General features: G+C 42.1%; 1 protein-coding gene across 7 annotated transcripts in view; it reads left to right on the top strand.

The window, feature by feature from the left end:
• The window catches only part of BTRC (beta-transducin repeat containing E3 ubiquitin protein ligase), a 123,304-nt gene that overhangs the window by 34,489 nt on the left and 63,973 nt on the right, over window positions 1–24,842 (top strand). For 6 of the 7 annotated variants that reach the window (XM_065672105.1, XM_065672111.1, XM_065672107.1 and 3 more), the window contains one exon: window positions 16,450–16,527. The exons of the other annotated variant lie outside the window; for it this stretch is intronic. In XM_065672105.1, the coding sequence (XP_065528177.1) occupies window positions 16,450–16,527 (78 nt within the window). The remainder of the gene's footprint in view (window positions 1–16,449; window positions 16,528–24,842) is intronic. 7 annotated transcript variants of the gene reach the window in all.

Raw genomic sequence — 24,842 nt, 5'->3', positions numbered from 1 at the left:
GGGTGTCCAGTCAGCAGACTCCATCAGTGTGGAGATGTGGCCGCCCTTGACCAAGCACGGCTTTGTGTCCCCCACCTCGCACTGTCCCAGCGGCGTGTGAAATCTGCCCATGGGCTGTTGATGGTGCCTCTAAAGCGGAACCATAATTTTGGTGACAAATAGCCAGAGCGTGTGGCTGCAGCACCCCCCTGGCTGGCGGCAGGCTCTCCCCTGGTTATGAATGTAGTTAGGTGGCCCCCAACTGTTTACAAGACAGCAGAGGTGAGATCTTTGATTGACAAGTCAGAAATGCATTAGATCATTCCCTCTGCCAGTCTCTGGTTCATGCTGTTAAAAATGTCAGCCTCTCCAAGTTTGAATGGCAGCCCGAGGGCCTCAGAAGCTTTTTGTTTTCTGAGATGGAAACACAAATTGGATGTGTGCCTGAGCGCTTCATTCTGGGCTGTAATTTCATCTTTTAGCTAAGAACCACAAGGTACATGAGCAAAGCACCCTGTAAACAATAATACCGGGGAAAAAAATAAACAAGGTCGTGTTTCTGGTACGTTGATCCACTGGTGTCCTGACCTCTATCACGTTGAACATCTCCACTCTGATTGCTGTTCCCTTTGGCATTACAATGAGAGGAGAGAGACTGACACAGGAGGCAAAGATTTAAAGTTGCAGTGTTGTTGCACATTCCTCGTATTGGCTATGAAATATTGAGCTGCCACAATGCGACACCTGGGTTTTTTTAAGCAAAGTTTCTTGTTGGAGGTGTGCAGCAGTAGTCCCTCCTGTTTCTCCTCATATTGCCACTTGACAGGGGCAATTGTAAAGGCATGAGAGGGGATACAAGAAGGAGCAGAAATGAAGCCAAATTAATGGTGTAGTTTTTGTGCTTCACCCTGGCCACCGTCTGTGGTTCAGACTTGAGAGCTTCACTGTAGGAGGACCAAGAGGGTTATCCTGTCTGGGATTTCTTTCTCTAGTAAAATAAATGCCCAGTGACTATGGAACAGCATTGTCAGGCGTATTTAGGATTTATTGCCCTTTGAATCTGTTTTGTCTGGCTAGTGGCACAACCTGTGCTACTACTTGGTGATGCTGGGAAGCCCACCGAACTCTGGGAGCCCCGGGGTTGAGCTACAAGATCTCAGTTCTCAGGTAATAGCAATGACAAGAGATTCTTCCCTCCTTTCAGGTGGCAGAGTCCTTCTCCATGGACCTGTGGAGATCATTTGAGGTTGTTTTGGGTTTTTTTGGTAGTACATTTAAACTTAGTAATTAGAAATCAGCATTTATTCTGCATCCATATTGATTGTCCAGAGTTGCCTGTGCTTTTATTAGTCCTTCAGTCTGAGTATCAAGAAGTGTGACAGTGTCTGTCACTGGGAGATACCACCCCAGTATGCTCAGCATGGGATGAATTTAAACCGAATTGTGGCTAAAAGGCTTCCTCCCCTCCTTCAGCCTCAGCAGCAGTGATCTTGTCTCTACATGATATACCCGGCCGACGAGTCTGTAAAACATGAAACCAACCCGAACTCGCTGCAGTTCTCTTTCCCCCTCGTTAGCCGTGGGGAAGGCGCGGCGTTGGAGCCAGCCAGGTATTTTTAAAGCTCGCTCGGCGTTCCTCGGGATGGCGAACATCTGCTGGGAGGTGTTGCAGAGCTCCCCTCCGCGCTAATTCAATTACGCTCTCTTGTTTGGGTTCTTCTTTTTTCTCCTGGAGTTCTAATTGAATTAGGATCCAGCCGCGCGTGCGCGCCGCCGCCGCCGCGCGCGTGCCCGCCCGGGAAAGCGCGTGAAGCGGGATAAGGCGGGGCGGCCATCCCGGTGCTGTGCTGCGCCCTTACGGCCGTGACCGGTACTGCAGGGAGATGGGGGGGAGTGGTGGTGGTGGTGGTGGCGGCGTCTCCTCCAGCTCTCCCACCAAACCGCCTCTTCCCGTTATTTCATGCCTTACTTCTTATGACCCAATGCCTTGGCGAGTTTTCCACCCTCTCCCGGTGTCCACTCTCGGCCTTACTTGCTCTGTCTGGAGAGCCGAGGCACTACGAGCCCCTTGCAGCAGTTGTGAAGGTTTCTGGGTGCTCAGTGCCAGCACAGTCTGCTGTGAATAAATCACTTGGCTCTTATCATTCTGAACCTGATGGCTCCGCGGGCAGTGCTTCGAAGCGAGCCAGATGCAGCACACCAGTATACCTGCGTCTGCGGAACTGGCCAGGAGCTAGTGCCATGTCAAGGGAGAGTTTATAAATGAAAATGTGAAATTTCACCACAGATTTGGGAGAAGTCATGAAGTACTTTATCATCCAGTGTTTAGGCCAGTGTTAGCCAGATTTTATCAGCTCTCAAAGAAATGTAACATGGAGAGGCAGGTCTGAAAAACTTTAAAGGCACACAGATGTAGGGAGAGCAAAATGAAATATTTCTGCTTTGAAATCAGGATTTTATGTGACCACAGGCAAATTTCAGGTCGACAAATCCAAACATTCTGAGTAGAAATGCATTTCCTAAAACCTAAAATTTGTAGCCTGAAGAGTGGCTTTGCTACACCGTGTTGGGTGGGTTTCTTTTTATTTCTTTTGCTTTCTGTTGGCTACTACCCATGTGGCGCATAAAATGGTCAGATATTCCCTTTCCTGTATTCTTTCTTCGATAGACAACCGGATGACTCAGTTTTTCATAAAATTTCAGCCATTTCCACTCAGCTTTCGGTGCGTTTGGTGGATCATTCTCATAAACCATGGCAGAGATTAGATGGCATTTATTTTGCTTCAGTGGTTGTTCCTTAGATTCTGTTACTTTTCAAATCGATGAAAATAATTTCCTAGAATGCTCTGCAAACTAAGTAAAATTAAACTACGCTTGTCAGAATACATAACCAATGCTCTGTGATGCGCGTGATATTTTTTATTATGTTTGTATACCTGCCCAGTGTCTCGTGATGTTAAACAGGGCTTCTAATTACCACCGAGGATTAGCCAAGTGCTGCTATACACAGAACTTGGGAATTTTCACTTTCATTGGAATTTGTTTTAACAACCTGCTGCCCCCCAAAATAGAAAGCAGATTTCTTTTCTTTTTTAGTACATTAGGTAGTTTTGTGTTGCTTTTGGAGGAGAATTCCCAAATTTGTCCATTAAATTGGCTTTGATTTTATTTACATTTGTGGTTGTTTCTCTTTAGCATTTTTATTGTGTGTGTGTATGTGTATATATATGTATGTATGTATATATACATATATACACACGTGTGTGTGTCTATGGAAAGTATAAAAAAATGAAGTCAGGTTGTCAGCCTGGCTCCATTTCCAGATAGTGAGGTAGACTGCTTCTAGTAGCTATTGCTAATGAAATATCCAAGCGACTCATTGGTCATGCCCAAATGTTTATTTGGGGTTCATGTTTAGTTCTTAAATGATTACCAATAGAATATTGTGCCACTGTGGAATTTTCTGAATTGGGTCTATATAGAGTAAGATCAAGCATCCACCTTTTGCTTACCTTCTGTGATTTATTCTCTCAAAATACAACCATATATCCAACAAAGGAAGCAACTCTTCATGTAGCCTATAAAGCTGCATACGTTTTTACTCTTTCAGGAATATGCTGTACTCTTCTATCGCATCTTCAGAGTAATAAAGTGTGCAGCAAGCCTTTTGATGTAGGTAATAACATTTGACCTTGCGACAGAGTACGTTCCCTTGTGCACATGAAGACAGCTAACACGTTGATGTTTTGGGTTGTTCCTCATTACAGAAAAATAAAATTAAAAATCTGGTGTGTAGCATAAAACACATACAGTGCCTTCTTTTGGTAGAAGCCAGAAGTGAAGATGTTCTTGTTGCGGGGGGGGGTGTGGGGGGCTGGATTGGGGTTGTCACCTTTAAAATAATGTGGGAGTGAGTTTGGTGCTGCCTTAAGAAGCTGTATGTGGGAAAGAATCCATTCCATCCAGTATATAAAGTGCTTTTAAAAACAATCTATTTCTGGAACCTAAATTGTCCTGGGACCAGCTCTTGATATAAAAATTCATAGAAACCTGTTTTTCTGAGTGTGGTAACTTCTTGCCATAGTGCTGTAGTGTTAGAATTCACATTGGCCAGGTTGTTCTGTAAATTAAACAGTGACAGCTTCCCTCGGGGGAACAGCCAATGTATTTATGATGATGTGCTGATTACACAAAATACACTGCAAGCAGAAAACAGCTGCAGAGAACAAACCTCTTAAAAGAATACAATTACAAATAGCACCCTCAGTATTTCTAGTGGTGAGAGTAAAATACAGCATGCTAATGCAGGCTTCCAGTTTGCTTCCAAAGAAGAAAAGAGATCTGCGAAGAAGAGGTTGAAGTATGGTTGGATGCACACGCCATAGCAGTATGGAGGGGCATATAATCCCTTTCTGAAGGTGAAGGGCAAGAGCTTACCTCAGGCTTGCTTTTTAGCTGTCCTTGTTCCTTAAAATTTCAGTGACAGCAACTCCAATAGCACTGGCCATTGGGACTCTTGGGTGTGAACCACTGTGGTTCATACCCTCTGTCCTGGTTAAAAATGGAGATGTGATGAGACGACTAATGCTTAATTTATGCTACCAGTCTGACTATCATGAAACAGATTGTAGGAGTGGTTATGGATAAAATGAAGTCCCTGGTTTAAAGCTGATCTTTCTTCTGCTGCTAATTGTTTGCTTTGAGGGAACTCTTAGAAACAAATTTCAATTGTTTTTTCCTAGTCTGCCGTGTTTCATTTTTAAAAGGTCCCTGTATGTGCAAGACAAGGTCTTGTACAGGCCAGTTTAGCATATGACAATAAAACTTGAAACAAAATGTTACGGGGATGATAGTGGAGGGGGGACTGTGCTCACACACTCAGGACACCAACAGACCTTGGAGCAGCAGTGACACTTTGAACCTTTCTTCACCTGGAAGCAAAAAATGAGAAGTAACTGGAATTGCTTTGTGTCCTGTGGCTGTGGGCAAGAGAGAAGTTGCAATAAGGATCACTGTGGTGGGATTTTGTGTGAGGTGAGGGCTTGTTGAAAATCAGGCGAATATGGCAGTGGCAGCTCCTACAGCTGCTAATGTCTCACTTTAGAGGGCTTCAAGGCAAAAAAAAAAAAAGTCCGAAACTCAAAAGCACAATCTTTTTATGTCTGAGATGAGTTGTCATGCTTTAATCGTTAAAATACAACATTTTACTTCTGGCTGTATCATGTATGTATGTGGGAGAGTTTGAGTTCTGAAAATACCCTTTCCATCCACTTTTTGAGAGTCATTGATAGATAAGTGTAATGCCTTTGAGAAGTCCAAGATTTCTTGTATTTGGTGTCTTTGTTACGTTCCAAGAGCAGTAGCAATAAAACATATCTCAAATACTGGGCAAGAAATCATCCGCTTAAAATGAAGAAATGTTGCCCTTTGAACATACAGATTTGATTTCAAAGCAGATGAAGTAACAACATTGGCACTCTAATTTAGGAGGACCTTAATTCACTTGCTTAAGAAGAAGACTCAGGCTTTCCATCTATGGATTACTGGCATGTACTAATAGACTGTTATTCATCTGTCTGTATTTTCTTTAAATCGTTTTTGAGCCTCCCTATGTTGTCCCGCTCTGCTGACATGTATCCCATGTGGCAAGAGGGAGTTTTGTATAATCACCCTGCTTTAATCAATAGAATAATTGATAAACCAGATAAGATTTAAACTGATTACCTCCCCGAGCAGAACTCCCTGAGGGCCTTGGACTCTCTTAATTTTGACATGTATGTTGTGTACCCCGTGGATGAAGTGCAGTTTGAATTATCTGTTTTTATTTGCTTAATGACGGGGAGGGTGTTAAAGTCAAATGTTTAATTAACCCAGCAATGGGCTGCGCTGTCACTTACACACACATCCAGCTGATTGAGATATCTCACCGAGAATACTGAATAGGAATGATAATGTGGCACTGAGACGGAAGATTGCTTTTTCAATCCATTTGCTGGGTCACTGCTTTGAATGTCTTACTGGATGAAAGGCATTCAGCCTTGGGAAAAAAAAAATCAGCATTTAAGTACATTTTGTTTTCCTGGCCCCTTTCTACCAAGAAGTTAACTAAAACAGATATGTTGTAGGTTTAATAAGCCATTCATGTTGTAACAAAAAGCTGTGAATAGTGGAGCTCAATAGGCAGTGATCTAGAGCTGTATAATTTCCTATAGGAACAAAATGTTTGCTAGCCCCAAGGTATCTGAATGTGAGATGCTATATACACCTTTATCTTCCCTTCTTTGATTGCTTGACTACCCACCCCATTTGATGGTCCCCATAGCAGGTCCAGCTCTTCTTCCTTACTCAGCAGAGCGAGATTTGCAATAACATTTTGTAATCCCTTCTTCTGGTTCAAGAACATGGTGGGTTTGAGTTGGAATTATTTTGTAATAGCAGAACCTAATGTGAGCTTTTAAACTGAAATGTTACAGGAGGGGCTGTTGTGTTACAACACTCAAATTTGGTCTAGCCAAACCAGGAGGACCCAGGGGTTTGTTTCTTGGGCGGCAGCTGTTAAAAGGCTGCAGTGCCTAATCTGTAATGTTCCATTATTTTATTAGAAGATTATAAAATGGCTTTTGCTTGATGTGATGGAAGGTTGAGGCATGATTAGACTCGTGCTTTTTTATATCAGCAATGAGTTTTTTTCAGCAGCACCATCTGGGAGTAACTGCATCTTTCTTGGAAGTTAACTAAATTTGCCCCATAGTCCAATGGTGGGTGATTCTCCCTGTAGTGAATGTAGCTTTGGAAGCTGGGAAAAGCACTGTGGCCTGTATGGACAAATTACTACTGTGAGGCATGTTGGGGAGGTGCAGCTGTGTCACCTGAACTGCTCCATGGGTACTTTAAACCTGTTCTAGATTGAAAACCAAGTCCCTTTGGCTGCAGGTTCACCTACCCCTCATTATCTAAGACATGAAGATGCAAGTACCTCTGCATACTGTGCTGTAGACAGTATGTTGTGAACTCGTGTCAGTGTAACAGTGCAGTGAGATCGCAGAGTTGCCATTTCTAAGTGAGCTGCTTTCATTCACTATTTTAGGGAGGAACTATGCCTAAAATGGTAACACAGTCTAGAGTGTGATTAGGGTTTGTTCTCCCATGCTGTCATTTTGACCTTGGGTAAACAGCTCCACTTCTGCTTCATACCTTTGTTTTATATCTCCTTTTCTCCTATCCTGCAGTGAAAAATAGGAAGGAGAAACCAAGAAGAGCATAAACCAGTACATCAAGTTGAGGACAGTGTGGTTGAATTAGATGTTTGGGAATGAGAAAGCCACAGGAAGGGGTGTGATGAGAAATGGAGATCTTCTTGTCTACTAAACAAGAAAGCTCAGAATGAGAGGTTTTGGGAACAGAAACTCCAACAAAATAGTAAGTGTAGGTGATGATGAGGGATGGGACAGGAAGGAGCTTTATAGTGAGACAGCTTAGGTTCCTTCGAGGAAAATAGTTATAAAAAGTTAGAAAATAATGCTTCAAGAAGGACATGAAATCTGCAGCAAAACTGGCTGATTTTACAACCCATTTCGCAGAGCACTTGCAGCTCCGATGCAGATGAAGCTGTAATAAATATTGTACAAAAAAAGTTAATCTGTATCTAGAGAATTTTAATAAATAAAAAGTTTTAAAAACCTCTCCCTGGATCTGTTGGCTCTTCCTGGCTCTTGTTACTGCTAGAAATACGTTTTTGACACCTTTTTAGGAAGTTGGCTTATGTTCAGAGCCTGTAAGAATTGACTTTGTGCTTCCCCCCAACTTGTGTGTGGGGGGAAAAGTCAAGAAACCATCTTACTCCAGCGTACAAAAGCACTGATAAAAGCTTTGATTTGTGGGTGGGGAAGGAAAAGTCCTACAAACAGAGAATGAGAGTGTATAATTTCAAACTGTAGTACTTTAACACCGTGGGATGAGTGTTGAAAATGAATTCTTGTGAAAGCAATGTAGCAAGATGAAAGCAGCAAAGAAGTGAGAGCCAAGCCCTGTCGGATTCAGCGTTTCTCTGAAAGGCTTCTGTTGCATACGAAATCCCTCTTCCTGAATGTGTGGCACAATTCTGTGGTCTGGCAGAGAAATTTAACCTCAGCTATAGCTGTTTAAAGAAGAATTTTGAGTACAAATTTATAAGATTGGAGAAATCATTAAGGTTGTCCTGAAGAACAGGAAGGGAATACTGTTTTGTTTAGTGGGGGGGAGCAGACATGCAGGATAAGTCGCTAGTAAGAGACAAACCAAAGTGCGGTGGTAATGAGGTTCAGAGTAAGTCCTGACACCAGTCTTACATAAGTGGCCTGGTTGGATATTTGGATACATACACATTATGTGTATCATAAGGTTAATTAGATATTTTCATCCATGCTTTTGGGGAATATGTGCTTTCTGTTCCTTAAAAAGATGTAGATAGCTTTGAACTACTATAAAATCTTGGAGTACAAGATTTTACAAGTATGTTATAAAATCAGGCATAGAAAGTGCTAGCTATAAAAGCATATGTATACCTGCGAAGGTGCTGATCAATTTGTGTTATTTGGGAAAAGAAATTCTGAAACAGACCTGGCTGTGAGAAAATGCAAACAACAAAATTCAGCTGGAGGTCCTTGAGGCTCCTTAAGCTCTAACCTTGTTATGAGGAATGGGGAAGTTGAACTGCCTAATGCAGATGTCTGTGAGTTACAAAAATAACCAGATGTCCTGATTAGCAGAAGCAAATGTTCTTCCCTTAATCCACGTGAAATTATATTCAAAGGCTCTCCGGATGTAATGCTTGTGTAAATAAGGCACCAACAAACATTGGAATAGAAAGGGCCATTGGCCAACTAGCTTGCAAGGCTTGAAAGCTTGAATATTAAAAACAAATTTACCACTGCTGACTCTCTTAAATTCACAGAACAGAAATGTGAAGCGGGGCTGCTTCCCGGGGAACGTGGAAAGACTGTGCTCATTAGCCATATTTTCTCTCTCTGTTTCTCTGTCTCTTTTGCTCTCGTTTGAGAAATGTGTATGAAGCAAAGCTAGCTTTTAAAAATTTCCCTAAATGGCTTGTTCCCAGCATCTGGATTTCTGTTTGTTTTTTAACTACAACTAGATTCATGCTCCTCAAAATGCGTCTGTTCATCAGATCTCTGGTATTTGTGCTGGCTTTTGGTATTTTAGCATTAAACTGAATTTGCTGTTCTTCTAAGAATGCTAAGGCTCCCCACACCCTTAATTTACCCTTTGTAACCAAGCAATAATTCGTAAGTTAAATAACTTGATAAGAAACTCTCCTTGACGTCATCGTGAAGTTCCATTATTACGTCTTATTGCTTTGAAAATGTGTATTTTTCTGATTATTGATATGGATGAAAATTAAGGAAAGATAGAAAAGATCCTTTCTACAGATGGAAACCTCAGCATCTTGTCCTGGTTTTCAACTTCAGAAAAGGTTGTTGAAACTTTTGTTGCCCTGGGCAGCGTTAACATAGATGCAGACCAAACTAGGACTTGTGTGAACACGCGTGTCTGCATATGGTTGGAAGGACAGTGTTGTGCTTTCCCATTTTCACTGTTGTCAGAGCTTTAGGTTTAAGAATTTAGGTTATAGTGGGTACCTGAGCTGCTCAGGCATGAATTTGAACTTCATGTCTTTAGGTACCACATGAATGTTCAGGGTAGGGGTAGAGAAATCCCTATCATGGGGAGTTTATGAATGTATTGGAGGAAAAAAAGCGAGGTTTCTCTGCAGCCAGCAAGGTAATAGGTATATAAACATGATGCACATGTGCATACCAATCTGCAAAGCAGGCACTGAACTGGAAGGCCAGTTTAGCTTATTGCCTGTCCTTTTCAGTGACATCAGTCACTGCAAGGCAGGCTGCAGTTTCTTTGCCCTCTCCTTCCGTCATTCTAATGCTTAGCCATAAACCCTGTGCAAAAGAACCATTTAACTTTAAACTTGTAAGAGCTGGGAAACTTGTCTGTGCCTTCATTCCGAGCTGAAGTCACCCCCTTGTGCCTGCACATTGCAATTTATGGTGTTCTCTAAAAGGATCTAATCTTGGTGAATGTTAGGAGCAGCAAATGCCGAGGAGTGGGGTCTGATACTTATCTCTGCATTTTCATTGCTGTGGATCTCCCTGTGTGTTACAGCTGTCATTTTTTGTTTTATCTACCAAAGAGGCATAGAATTGCCTTCAGACTTGCAGCTTTCAGACTTGGTTTTTCCTCAAAGAAGATTACCGGTGTTAAGGACTGCTTTTATATATTGTAGCAACTAACCAAATAAGCATGAATTTGAATAGCCAGGGCCTCATGATAGGAGAAAAAGCTATCCTTAAATGTTTTTAGTGGATGTTAGACCCATATATTTTTTTAACGGTAATACTGCTCTCAAGCTGACATTGGCTATGCCAGGATTCATCCTAGCGCTGTTTGAAATGGCTGAGATATTTATAAACTGACAGACAGCATTTATAAAATCAGGATGCTGACAGTCCCTTAACGATAACAATGGACTTGGACTCATCTATCACTTACAAAGGTTATTGGAAAGGGAACATAAGGCTTATATGTGCCTCTAGTCTTAGACTGGCACTTATTTCCACACATCTTTCTCTCTCTTTTTCTCTCTTCGCTCCATCCCCCTCCACTTTTCAGTCTGCTCTGGCTGACATGGGCATTAGGCCATTGCAGCTAATTTCTCCATACCTTTACCTTGTCCTATTTTCCGTAATAAATTGATGCAGACTACAAGACAACTAACTTCATAGGACCTTGGGATGACACCCCTTCCCTCTCAAATCCCCCCCTCCTAAACAAGAGAAACATCCTGGCTGCTGACAGACTGCTGGCTTGAATTGGGAAAGAACAGTGTGAATTGACTGACAGATTTAACCTGGGGCTGGGTGGGGGTTAAACAGGCCTTCTGCTTCCTCTTCCTTTCATACAGCGCCAGTCTGCAGGCAGAATGCTGATATACCTACTTTATTCAGTGGCTCCCTCTTGGCTGAGACAGTACCCTCTGTCCTTGGTGAGGAGGACCAAGCGCAGTGCAGGAACACTTCAAGAAACATGAAAGAGGGCGTCAGTTATTTTCAAGCTCTGATGAAATTCTGTGTTCACTCAGTGCACCTAGGAGCTTGAGGGTCAGGTGGTATCAACAGTTTGCCCTGGAAAAGGGGAAATAGACGCTGTTGCCTTGTGTGTGCTAAAGCATCTGCTTTAATGTGGCAACAGAAATACTGAGACAGCTACCTCTGGCATCCAGTTTGCCCTTGAAACATTTACTCTACTGTAACTGTTTGGACACAGTGTTCCCACTGTATTATTTGCTTAGAGACCTGAAATACCCAAGTAGATTTTCTGCATGCGGTTGGATCTGCTGATACCACTAAAAACACATCCTGCCCTAGCTTCTGTTCGAACTGATGTGTATGCACGCAATGGCTAGAGCGAGACTTGATTGGCTTGAGGGCCTCTATTTATCAGGAAACTCGATTAAAATACAGACTGCACATGACATCAAATTTGTAATCATTTTTCCACAGCAAGCAAGCATTTTCTGTATTGGATGCAGGTGTTTAAAGCAATAGTGTGTTTTAAGGGCCAGTGCAGCACAAATTCTGGCCTTTGGGATAATGACAAGTGTTTTGCCTGCATAAACAATATTATTTCCACTACCACCACCACCCCCCCTCCCCACCCCTGAGGTCCACACACACCTAGTTTCCCTCAAGCTCATCATCTCTGTCAGGTTAATCAATAGGCACCGTATGGCAGAGGGTCAGTAATCAGTGTCATCGTGCCTTTAAATCGTGTTGAAAATTTGCTTAAAGCCTGGGCCAATTAACATCGAGATGATGAATGGATGGGTAGATGGGAAGAGCCTGGCGCTCAGGGGCTTTGTGAGAAGGAGATGCTCAGCTGTTGAGCAGCAGACACCAGCGAATAAAATCAGCCATTCATGTGAGCTCAGTCCACCCACTCTTAATGATAATGTCAATCTAGCAAAATATATACACATTGGAGTTGTCATGAGTTCATAAATCAAAGGAGTTTGTCAAAGGCATTCAGATTAACGAGGCAGCAGCAATAACAAGTCAAATTTGCATAGAGAATTGCCCGAATCTCAGTAAATTATGATCCTGTTTTTCATTTGATTATTTGCTAATGTCTCAAGAGGGAGAATGATTATATTAGCATGCAAAATCTACTCCAGAAGTAGAAATCCGAGGTATAGCAGACCAGCACACGATGACAATTAATCAGTTTCTGCATACTAGCATAAACGCGCAAGGCCCAGAAATGAACTCCTTTTTTTATTATTATTTCTCCTTGCTACTGATCCAAATGGTTCAGCTTGACAGAGACTTTATATTGCTTTAACAGTGTTCTGAATTGTGCCTGCAGGCAAGACATAGTTATGCAGCTATAACCAACCTATCCATCTGCCAACCAGATTGGAATTCTCCTATCCAAGGCTTCCATTAACCCCCACTGACAGCTCCAAACAGGATTAAGAATTTGAAAGCATAAAAAATAGTTGTGCTCTTCGCTTAGACACACGCTTCTCCCCCACCCCCACCTCCCCACACTTGGAATAAGGCTGCGTCTGTACTCTCTTATAATTAGTACAGGGCAGAACAGCACCAAAGAAAACCTCCCCCAGTTGGCAGGGGTTTGATTTCCACCACGACGAGCGAGGCAGCACTATAAAGGTAGCTCTGCCCAATTGGTAGTTCCTGGGAGTGCATTTCTCCGTGTATTATATCTCATCCTCAGCAGTGTTTTGCTAGGCTGTGTACGCAAAATACTGCATGTCATCTCCTGTCAAATGCTTCAGTCTAGGGATTTGGTATGCGTCGTAGCATGTTGTGTTTAGTGGTGGAGGAGGCTTCATGGGGAGAGTTAAATAGTAATAATTTCGTAGTGGTCTTTGAGACAGCCTGCCGTGGAGTTATATTCTGTTAATTACAGGCTGAAGTTTTGAATGAAAATCAGATTTAAAAGGATCTCATTACAGACAGTAGCCATTTTAGGAAAAATCAGCTACGGAGGGCAGAGCCCCTTTATGGGAATCTCCTGCTTGAGGGAAATTTTAAAGGTTACAAGAAGTGTGACCTTGGGTTTCCTGGCTTCTCTTCCCAGCACTTCCAGTGTCATTGTGTGACCTTGGGCAAATAAATATTTTACTTGTTTGTGGAAAGGGGGGAAAACCACAGTATTTATCTCACCAAGATTGATCTATTTGTGCTTTGGAGACTTAAGCACTTCACATCTTATCTTGCTTGTGCTTGTTCAAAAGGAAGGACCCCTGTATGTGAGTGCAAGCACTTTTGGTAAGTCTGGCTCTAATCTGTGAAAGAAGGCTTGCCTGCAGGATTTAAACATTTTCCCTGATGGAAGGAAGTTTGTATGGCTTTTCAGCTCTCTGTATGCACTGGTTTTCTTCACTTCTTTCGCCTTAACAAATTCCATCGTTCCTCTACTACATATCAAGTACAGTTGCTGCAGATCCTTAATATACCCAGTGAGTACACCCAACTTACCGTCTGGATTCCTAGATGCTTCTTTCCAGGTCTGTGCCCGAGACATGCGTTTCAGTAACCACGAGAGGGTGCTCAGAGCGGTGCCTTCCTTTGTCTTCCTCTCTTGCGGCCCAGAGCATCACTGAAGTCCCGCTGAAGCAAACCTTATTCTGACCTCGCATATGTTTATCCCTCCTCCCACCTTGTTCAGCAAGGAGAAATATATAGATGTACCGTTTCAGTCAATTACGTTATGCTTTTCCCATGACCATGGCTAAGTGTTGCCCTATCAAGTGAAATTCACTTCCACGCAGCTAGCTACAGTTAGTCCTGAAATATTCAGGGTCTTGTACCTGCACCTGGATTGATAGGTTTCCTATTCCTGAGAAATGAGCGGGAGTTATAAACATCTGTGCTTTTTCTTAAGTGTAATGCTTTCGAGTCGTTCTGTCTTCACTAAGCGTAACTTACTTGCCGACAAAAGTGCATGAGCAGCGCTCCTCTTTAATAGTCTGCTATCGGAGCTGCTGTGTTGGTGCCGGAGAATGGTAAGACGCCAAGCTGTGAACCACCATATGCACTTGGCAGTCTTTGTCTGGTCTTTGTTCAGCCAACCTCTTAGCCTTGCCACCTATAAAGATAATGAATGCAAAATGGTCCTCTGCTTGCTCTTAAAATGAGATGCTCAGCTTAAAGGAAAAGAAGGTAACTTGATGCTTTGCGGTAACTAGAAATTTCAAAAGAAGGGCTGGCAGTTTGCCAGCAGCACTGATTTTCCTGCTTTTGGGTGTTTTTTGAGGGAGGATCCTTAATGGCTTCTAAAGGAGAGAAGAATGCAAGATTTCACTGTTGCAGAAAGATTATTTGGAAGGGGAAGTCATTTTGGCACTTACTGTAGGGAAGGGGGTGGATGTTGTAAAAGCATCTAGAAACAGTAAACAACCCCACCAACAAAATGCATTTCCTGGTAATGTGTAATAACTCACCTCGGATTCTGATGTTTCTCACACTTGGTCTTTTTCTCCAAAGTGCAGAAATTAAAATTGTTGCTTGAATTAACGACTTACTAAACTGTATTTCATGAGCAGAAAAAAGTAGCTTTAACATCTGACCTGCCTTTTTCGAGATATGTGGTTCTGGCTTCTATGTTTTTACGATCAGTCCTTTCTAAGCTGGATTTAATGTAATAACTTGGTCCTGGCTGAGACCTCATATGAAAACTTTTAAAAACTGGTCTCTTACAGCGATTTATCAGGCCTGTTTAGGATTGATTTCCATTGTAAAACCCTGGTTACAGCATCCCAGATGTCATGGTGCCTTGTGAGTTCTGTATCTTGCTTAAAAAAAACCCAAATCACGAATCACTAGTTGGTCTGTAAGCCTAGATTTACACAGGATCTTCCCAACCAGTTTATGACATCCCAAGTGTTTTATGTTCGTTGTGTCTTCCCCCCATCTGCTGTTTCACAGCAAACAGCTCCTACACCTGCCCTACCTCCTGCCTGTACCTTTTCTTCCCCTTCACCAGCCCACCAAACTGAGCTGCCTAGACAGTGCCTGATCACGCAGCACTGCAGTGGGCACATGAGCACACTGCTCTTCTGATGGCTTCCTGCAGCCTGCTTGCTTTCTGCTAGCCCTGCTCTGCCATGCTGGCTGTTTGCAGGGCCCAGCTCATCCTCTGCCAACAGATTCCACTTGTCTCCTGAGGTGCTGGGCTGGAAGTTGGCTCTGTGAGAAGCCATGCTCAGTGAAGGACAGGTTATTTGGGGAATAAGGGGGAGAAATGCAGAATGCAAACTTCTGCCTGAATATCCGTACTCCTGAGCTTGCCTGCAAGTAACTGGAAAACCACCCTTTTCCTGGCAGAGCTCTCCCTAAGCAGTTTTTCTGTACCTCTTTAAAACCTGTTTAGTTGCTTGCTACTGAATGCATGGGAATGTGGCCTGAGGCTATGAATACTGTGGTGATCAAACTGATTTTAGATGTGTGTGTGGGATTCCCCCAAAGCTGGCTGTCATTACTCTGTCAAGGCAGTGGCTGAACCCGTGCAAAGGAATGCTGTCTTCCAGGCTTTGGTAGTGAGGACAGGATTCTCCCCACATACCCAGCAGTTTTTAACCAAATGTTTGCTACGTACTGTGTGTGTCCTGGGGTAGCTATAGCCTGCCTTTGGTTTAATCATGAGTTTAACAGGATAAATGTCTCATGGTGGTCTTTTTTATGCTGGAAAAGCCCTCCTTTTTCTTCTTGTGCAGCTTCTCTTGTCTTACTGATGCTGTTTTTTGGAGGCAGCAGCTTCAGTTTTGGAGCATCAATCTTTCTAGAAATTATACAGGTATTTAGAGTCAGAGGGCAGGAGTGAAACCAGCCCTAATATCATACGCAACCTACACTGTTTTTTTTTAAGGATCTCCTGACAACCTCTTTCACCAGCATTTAGCTCTACCATCTTTTCTCCACGACTTTTGGCAGCCAAGCAGACTTGGTGCAATTAATAATTGTTAGGCAGATTAAAAGCATAGGGGCACAGAGAATAACAGTTGCATCAATTAACTACCTTTTGTTTTCAACAGGTTCCACTGTTTTAAGTAGTTATTCTGGGATGTTCAGGAGCACTGGTGTTGCCATGCTGATCCAACCACCGTTCCAGCTTTTCAAAGTGGCTGTTACTGGTAGTTTCAGAATAAATCCCCAAAGTACAGGCTTCTTCGGTAAAGATCTGCATAGTGGTGCATTGTTGTGTTGTGCAGGAGAATTTCTTTCTCTGCCATAACAAGCTGTTTGGCTTAAACATACAAGTTAGCCTCCGGTATATGTGAAATACTACAGCCTGTGTAGTACAAATATTCTGTTTCTTTTCTCCTCGCAGAGTGATATTAGGGATAAGAACTGAATTAAAGCTTACTTTCTTTCACAGAATTCCTCTGAGAGAGAAGACTGTAATAATGATGAGCCCCCTAGGAAGATCATTCCCGAGAAGAATTCACTTAGACAGGTATGTGATCAGTCTCTTTAAAAATGCAATGAAACTTTCTAGCTATTTGAATCCTTAAATGCTTCTGGAAGCTGAAGTCTGACTTGCGTACACGGAAATCTTTTCTCCTTTGTAGTCTGAACAACTCACATTGTACCCAGGAAAATCAGACACAGAGATTCAGCTTTCAGGAGAATTTGATGACTCTTTCTAAAGAAATCTAGGCTTCTGTATGGTGCAGTCAACTGTGACTCTCTAGTTTTGCTTTTTTCCATTTGGTGTTCATCAAGACCTCTTCAGCCTTTTCTCCTGTAATTGTTCCTGTCTTGTTTGTAGTATATTTTGCCTTGCTTCAGAGCAAAAGTCTCAAAGTGTTCTGCAACAATTAAGCTTTTTATTGCCCTTGAAGGTAAATATTCTTGGAGGTGATGTCCAGGTTAATAACCTGAAAAATTACCTGTTCTTGTTTCTTCTACACTCGTATAAATTACTACTGGGTAGAAAAGAGAAAGGGTGGTCTGGTAAAACTTAATCTCTTTGCCTTTTATATATAGTAAAGCAATTTTCTTACCAGTTCAAAGGAATCGGTTTTTCAGTCCCTATGGTCAGCAAAGGGAGTCTGATTTGTGATTTCTGGGGAACTTAAGTTAGCTTTAGTGATTTCAAATCCTTACTCACCTTGCTGTTCCTCCCCACTGCAACCTTCAGGCAGCAGAAGCAAAAATACGTCCATGCTTCAGCTGCCCAAGGTGGCTGCCTGCTGTATCAGAGTAAAACCATTGAGAACGTGACTTAAGTGAATACCCCAGGCCACACATTGCTGAGGAATTGACAGTCTTCCTTCTGCATCTCAGCCATAGGAGCAGCAGTCTAAGGCAGAGGAATAGGGTGGTGCCACACTGCCCCACTGCTGCTATTTCCAAGAGAAATTGTGGGTCAGAGCTGTCGTAGAAGAAGAAGTAGTATTTTTTTTTTATATAGTGTGCTTGTGTTCAGAACTGAGAGTTGCTTTGAGGGGGGCAGGTTTGGTTGTTTGGGGTTTGGTTTTGGTGGGTTTTTTTGGTTGCTGATTTGGGGTTTCTTTTTAAAATAAATGCTCCATCCCTGGCAGTGTTCAAGGCCAGGTTGGATGAAGCCTTGGGTGGCATGGTTTAGTGTGAGGTGTCCCTGCCCATGGCAGGGGGGTTGGAACTGGATGATCTTAAGGTCCTTTCCAACCCTAACTATTCTATGATTCTATGATTCTGTAATGTACTGTGCTAGGAGTGTTTGATTTTGTGGGAGTAGGTATCATGTGAAGGACTGTATGCGGCTAAGATGGGTCCATCTAAGAGATGTAGTCCATGTAAGGCTTTTAGACAAGAGGCAGTATGCTAGGATAATGAGTGAGGTCCTAGATACTGCTGAAAAAGATTACCTTGTAGAATTGATTATATACATTACACCAAACTGGAAATGTTTCTGTCATTCAGTAACAAACAAGAAGATCTAGAGGAAGAGGGCAGAGCTCCTAGGTCCCTGCTGTGTATTCCCAGGGTAGCCAACAAGGTTCCCAGCACACCAGAATTATTTTTCTCCTTCTCTTGGAATTACCTTACTGATGACAAGCCTTCAGGTTCAACAAGAAAAGGTGTTGTCTCTTCTCCAGTAAAAGGTTCATAGTAAGAGATGTTAAATCAAAAGGAACATGAGTTACCTGTTTTGTGTGCCTTCTCATCACACTGAGTCCTTCCGCATGATTATTAAGGAGGAGACAAATATTCATGGACAGTGTTATATGGATCAAGAAGGTAGAGTTGTTTCAATCTTCAGAAGTATTCTTAGTGTCCAGGGAAAGCTGGGTTTCCTTCAGGCCTGCAGTTCATCATAACCAAGGTGACTAGATACAAAGAATACACCTAAAAACCTACTTGTACTGTCTAAATATTTCATACTGGAAGTAACTCACATGGACACTGTTTATGTCAAAAGTGGTTAGTTGTGTTTCAGGATATTGTTGAGATATCGTATCAGTCTCCATCTTTCTGTCCAGTCTTTACAATGAAAGATGCATGAAAATCCATTGGTCTTCTGATTGTTATCTAAGGCCTTTTGTGTTGAGAACAGTGCTCATGGACAAGTGCAAAATGTAGTCTAAAGTGCATGCCCTCTTCCCTAGGTCATAGGAGGTGGTTGACCACAATTTTGTGCCTCTTGTAGAAGAAATTTTGGTTCTTTAAGTGGACATAATTAAAGCTGTCTGAGCATTTTGGAAACTCAGATTGCTCCTCTATTAGTCATGGACAAAAACCAGTGGGGAGCTTTCCAACTCGAGTTGCAGAAATCAGATTCAGATGCAGCCATTAATAATAATGGTAATAAGTAATGGTAATAAAGGTAATAAGGAGATGTAATGGTTACTTAAGCATCTGAGGTTATAAGCAGGGGCTGAAGGACATCCATTGCTCAGTGCTGTGGACCTCTTACTAGGGAAATATCATTCTTCTATTGATTAAAACGTTTTTTGGAGAAGGGCGTCTTCAGAAGCCTCAACAAGTGGAACTGTGTCCTTGGCATGCTGGAAGTGGGAGGCATGGCCACTCGTAGGTGTGTGAGGGGCAGCGAGGCAGGAGAGACACCTGGGAAAGGAAGGAGAAAAAGGCAATGAACTTGACACTGTTAGCTGGACCAGTGAAAAGATCTAAGCTATGGCAAGCTCAGAAGTAAGGATGCAAACGTTCAGTTCTTGTTTGCTTGACCTGACAAAATTAAATTTTGAGGGGGTAAACCGAAAATCATAGTATGAAAACAGCCTTCAGAAAAAACAATGACAAGTGGCAAAAGTTTCTGGCAACTTTATTTAAGCTAACAAACGAATTTTCACACTGCAAAGTTATAAATTAATTTTAATAGGCTGATCCAGATGGTCCATTTGGAAAATGGATAGCTTGATCTGTTGAAAATTAAACTAAATTTATCTCTCTCATACTTCAAACTGAAGTAAGCGTGAGAAGAGTGCCCATTAAGTCCAGCTCATACAGATGGACCGGCAGGTCACACATGGGACTAATCTGATTCATTTTAAAAATAAATGCATGAGTTATTGAATCAGGTTCCTGTTTCAAGCCCTGCATGTGAGAGTCTGTGTGTGTGTGTGTGTGTGTGTGAGTGTGCCGCCCTTTCAAAGGGACTCGCAAATGCTTCAGTGCCTTTTTAACCTGTGTGTTTCCATTTTAATTCAACTTCCTTGCCAAAAAACATAATTAGTTTTCAGCGCCTATCATTTAGTGTTAGACCCGAACACTAGATTGATTAGGTCAGACATTTGTTATTTTAAGGGCTATGTCTCCATTCTTCATTTATGAAGAACACGAGCTCAATAGTCTTGGGGAGAGAGCTGGCCTTTAGAAACTGGGAAGGGGAAGCTCTCTGGGGGCCCCTCCAGCCTTTAGCTTCTGGGTGTTTTTAACAGAGCCATGAATGCAGATTTGTAAATTTATTGCAGTGCCATCTGGTTTTTTTGCAGGAACCGTATTATTGTTGGCTCGTATCTGTCTATTGTGGTGGTCACTCCCCAGGAGCTTGCCCTCATAGTCCTAAGGAAAGTGATGAATAGTGGGGGTCAACATGAATAGGTCACAGGGCAGCTGTCCGGGGCTGCCCTGAACTTGATTACCCCGCTGGTTTTTAAAGAAGACGGGCACAATGCAGGTTGTTTAAAACCCTCCCTCCCTTCTCTTTGGTTTAGCAATAATGAAGTGCCTTTTGCTGCCGTGGTTTGTCTATGGGTGAAGGTGCCTTGTGGGGAAATGCTGGCAGCAGCAAGGCTGCCGCACTGTGCCTCCTGCAAACCTCACATTGGACTCTGCTGCCTTTCTATAAGCTTCCAGATGGAAGTCCGGGGGAAAAGATTCCCTGTCTGTTATCCCATTCAAACAGGCCCCTTAGCATTTTCAAGAATCTTCCCACTTATCCTTTTGGCACAGAGTATTACCTCAATCCAGTCTTGCAGATTTGAGATAGTTTTGTAAAATTACAAGTAGCAGCTAAAACATGCTCTAGGTGCTATTTCAAAGTTAAAATAGGCACAGTCTGATCTTAAGATTTTAAAGCCAATATTCAAGCAAACCATAAGAAACAGAAAGCAGTTATAGAAGGTAGAGCAAAGGAAGGACAAAAAGTAGCAACCATCAACCATTTCCTTCCGGCTGGTAACCTCATCCCACTGCATGATTCTCCTCTCCAGGAGTATTTCTGCTATGAAAAGTTAAAGCCCTCTTTTTGGATGGTGAGGAAGGGTGTATGATGGGGAGGGAGTGAGGGTCTTTCAGCTCCCTTCTTCCTTCCCTCTGGGGAAGATGCTGCAGTTTGAATTTGCCTTTAGTTGGAGAGCTGGCCAAGGCAGGATGTACCATGTCTATGAATTTATCCCAGTTACTTCACCTTTAACGTTATTGTTGCTTGCTAGTAAGGAGTTGCTGGTTGAAAACCCTCCTGAAATTGCTTGAAGTATATCCTTAAGCTTACTTGTAAGATTATTCTTTCAGTTTAATTATTTTCTCCCTTATTCTCTAACAAGAAAAAAATAATTTCCATTCCTCTGTGACACTTAATGCACGTTAAAAAGCTAGCCAAGGCAGGTTGTGCCGGAGTCTAAGCTACAATGGGAATGCTGCCTTGTGGCGGAAAGGCCACTGGGCTCTTTCAGCACTAGTGCTAATAGGAATCTGTCACCCCGCCGCATTGCTGCATTCCTCTGTAATTGAGTAAATTGCAAGTGTTGTCTGCCCCCCCCCCCCCCGCCCTTTGTGTCCATGTCCACTTACCATCCCAAGAACGTGGGCAGTGATAAATAAAGCGCTGAACAGGGCTCTCAACTCTTTGAAAGCAGCGTGTTGCCAGCCCCCTAGTTATATTTCTTTAAGTGTTTATGTTTTTCTGTATTCTTTCTCTTGTGTGGCTGGAACCCTGGGGATCCAAAGCCATGAGAGAGGCCAAGAAGCTAACAAAAGTAGCTGTCCCCTTGTTAGCTTGTTCCTTTCTTCTTTAAAAAACAAGATGAAAACCATCTGGCTCAGGGCATTACATTTTCCTCCCCCATGCACCTCTATAGATGAAGAGTTTCACCTGCAGTGAGGGTTTACATTGATTAGGGAGGGAGCAGTAATTCAAGCCTCCATCCACTTCAGTGGTACTTTGCAGTCTTTAAAGGTGCTGACCCATTGAGTTAAACTGTCAAGGGAGGATAAAAAAGGATCTTCATCCCAGGAGGTAACAGCTGCCAGGTTTTCAACACCTTGCGCGCTGCTGGAAAAATGTCACAAATTGTCAATGGAAAGAAAAATCACTTGGCTGCCATCTTCCCTTAATGATGTGCCTTATAAAATGAAAGATTTAAGGGTTTAAAAATCAGCAAGTAGCTGTCAGGAAGAAAAAAAACCCCGAGGGATTGTGAACAATGGGCCCAACAAGATGTATCCCGAAAGACTGCAAATAATGCATCCAAGATGGAATAACCAGACCTGAGTGGGATGACCATGGTTATCTTTGTACAGTGGGACAAGAGGGAAGTGAAATCCGCAATAGCAAAGAAGTCTAATGTTACCATGCCTGTATTTAAAAAAGAAGGGGGGTGAGGTAGAGGTCTGATTCCTAAGCCAGTGAGCTGAGAGAAGACATACTGTATTTCTCCTCTTTTGAGGACAATTTGTTTTCAAGCAGCTACCAGATGGCTAAATACCACAGCATTTCCTTTTTCTTCCACAACCCCCCCCCCCCCCCCCACTTCTTTAACAAGAGATCTAGTTCTCCCTGCTCTTTGTTTTTTGTTTGTTTTAATGCTTTTACATCGCTGAACAACCCTGTGGTGTTGGGGCATTGTGGCATGCTCCTTTTTTGTTTCCCCCCCTGTGCATTGATGGATGAGGAAAAAAAGATCTTCAGCTTCAATGTAATTTCATGTAACAGCAGATTGGAGTAAGGCTTTTAGGCTTTTTGTTTGAATTGTCTTGAGGTTTTTTGTTTTAGGGGCCTCTCCTTTTTCTTTTCTTTTTTTTTTCTGTTTGTTTTAGGTAAGTCATTTTAATTGTACTGAGTAATTAGAAGGTACACACAGCCAAGGGAGCTTTGTTATGGTAATTGCTCAAGAAAACCCACTCCCCAACTACCACTGCCATGTGTTGAGACACGTCTTCCCTCTAGTGGCAATATTAAGGACTCTGGCTTTCACAGTCGGCAAGGTGTAATTGCAATATGACAAACTGTGCTTTAGGGAAAATCCTGTAAATGATCTAGTTTTTTGTTTGGCTGGTCTTTATTTTGCCTTACGACTTTCCATGGAGACAGCCCTTCCCAAGGCTGGGCTAGAGATAAGAAAGATTTCGTCTTAAGAAAATAATTGCGGCGAATGCTGGGTAATGTCTTACAGCTTGACTTAATTCAAGCCTTCTTTTTAATTACCTGCTTATAAAAACGTTTTTAAATTTGTTGAGATTACTTAATTCTTTCACAAGCAGCACCTCATTTGAAATAAATAAATAAATTGCATTTATTTTAAATAGTCCATGTGAAAGACCTTTAAAGGGTAATTAATGCAAGTCTCCAAAGACGCTAAGTACGATGAAAGCGATCTTTCCAAATCTGCTGGAGTGATTTGTTTATATAACTTCCCACTTCTGCGGAATTCTTCGGAGTCTAATAACTTTTTTTTCTAACCGTTTGGCAATTTGTGCTTAGCTACAAAAGCCCTTGTTCAAAAAGAACAGTTTAATAATCTTTTCCCCGAAAATGACTTGAAGGGAGGGCACGGGTTTTGTCTTTTTGCTGGGTTTTTATTAGTGTTATCTTTCTCTGATAAATCATGTAATTATTAACTATTGGGGGGGTGGGGAATCTTATTGAACTCCTGGGTTGCAGCTTCTATTAAAAAGTGAAGTTTTGTTCAGGGACTGGGGATTCTCAGAATAAATGGCCAAAGAAATAGATTTCAGTCAGTGTAAAAGCTACACACACACACACACACACACACACACACAGAGTTCTCTCTGGAGTTTGAGGCTTCAGGTTGGTATCCAGTGCTTGTCCAGAGCTATGTGGACAAGAGTAGAAATGTTTATGTGTTTGTGTCAAAGAGCAGGTTCATACTTTCTTTAAAAAGAAAAATGTAACCAAAGACACTTATGGAATGAGATCAGATACAGTTCTATCTTTAGTGAACCATAGTCTAGTGTCTCTGTGGCTTTTTAAGCCTTTGGCTGAGAGTGAAAGCAGCTTAGTGGTTCCCCTGCTTCTGACATGATTTGGTGCTCCCATATATTTGTAGGTTTCTTTTGTTTCTTTTTTTTTTCATTAGAGCTTGTTTTGCTATAGGGCTGCTTAACGCTCTTCTCAAACGGCTTTTGCAAGGTTAAAGGAATGCAGCTTGGTAACAAGTTTGTGTCATTTTAAATATATACCTCCCAGTAAATAAGGAGGAGCCTTGCAATCAATCCCTTTTAGTGTGTTATGTGTTTCACCTGACAACTAAACCCTCTATTGATTAACCATTACTTTGTTAGATAATCTCGTGTCATTGAAGCCACTGTAAAAATTAAACTCTTTAAAATGTTTTACCTAGCAGCACTGTGAAAATTGAAAACTTGTTCAGAATTACAGCCCACTTCCACAAAGAAGGTAGTTTTCAACAAACTGGTTTACGTTTGCATGCTTTATATGCAATATAAAAACATATTAAAGCACTCCAACACAAAGCTGTCTGCCTGTGGTGTTGAACCAGGCTACCATTTCAGAGTGCTTTTCCTTGGCGAAGAAACCTCTTATCTTGTTGAAAGGTGAGGAGAAACTTCAACAGTTTTGGTACAAATTAGATGAGATTCATAAAAGGGTTGAGTTTTAAAGGTGAGCTTGAGAAATCTGCTTTTCTGAGGTTTGGCTCTGGTTTTGCTTTTCATGGTTTTCTTGGTTGATGTTCCCATAGGCATTGGAATGAATGAAAAGAAAGTGCTCTGATGTGGCAGTGTAGCATGAGATACCATCAAATGTTTCATCTAATATGAAGGGCTCTGCATTATTGCTTGATGGTAAGACATTCATTCTGCTTTCAGTCAGGTCTATTCACTAGTAACTGTTAGTATGAACACAGTATCAGATTAAATCAAATCTCCATGTTCAGCAGTAATCTTGTGTCTCACAGTAGACAGTAACTGCTGCCTACAGAGGAACATTAGAAGGCAACCATATAGTATAACCGTCACAATATATTCTTGCAGCTTCTTATGACTTGACTTCATGAGCCAGATGCAGCTTCTTTGCAACAGTATCAATACATTTCCATTGGGACCTCTTAAGTAGAGTGACAT

The sequence above is a fragment of the Lathamus discolor genome, chromosome 3, assembly GCF_037157495.1.
Source record: "Lathamus discolor isolate bLatDis1 chromosome 3, bLatDis1.hap1, whole genome shotgun sequence".
NCBI lineage: Eukaryota > Metazoa > Chordata > Aves > Psittaciformes > Psittacidae > Lathamus > Lathamus discolor.
The sequence above is the reverse complement of the archived record's forward strand: the minus strand, read 5'-3'. Positions and strand labels throughout refer to the sequence as shown.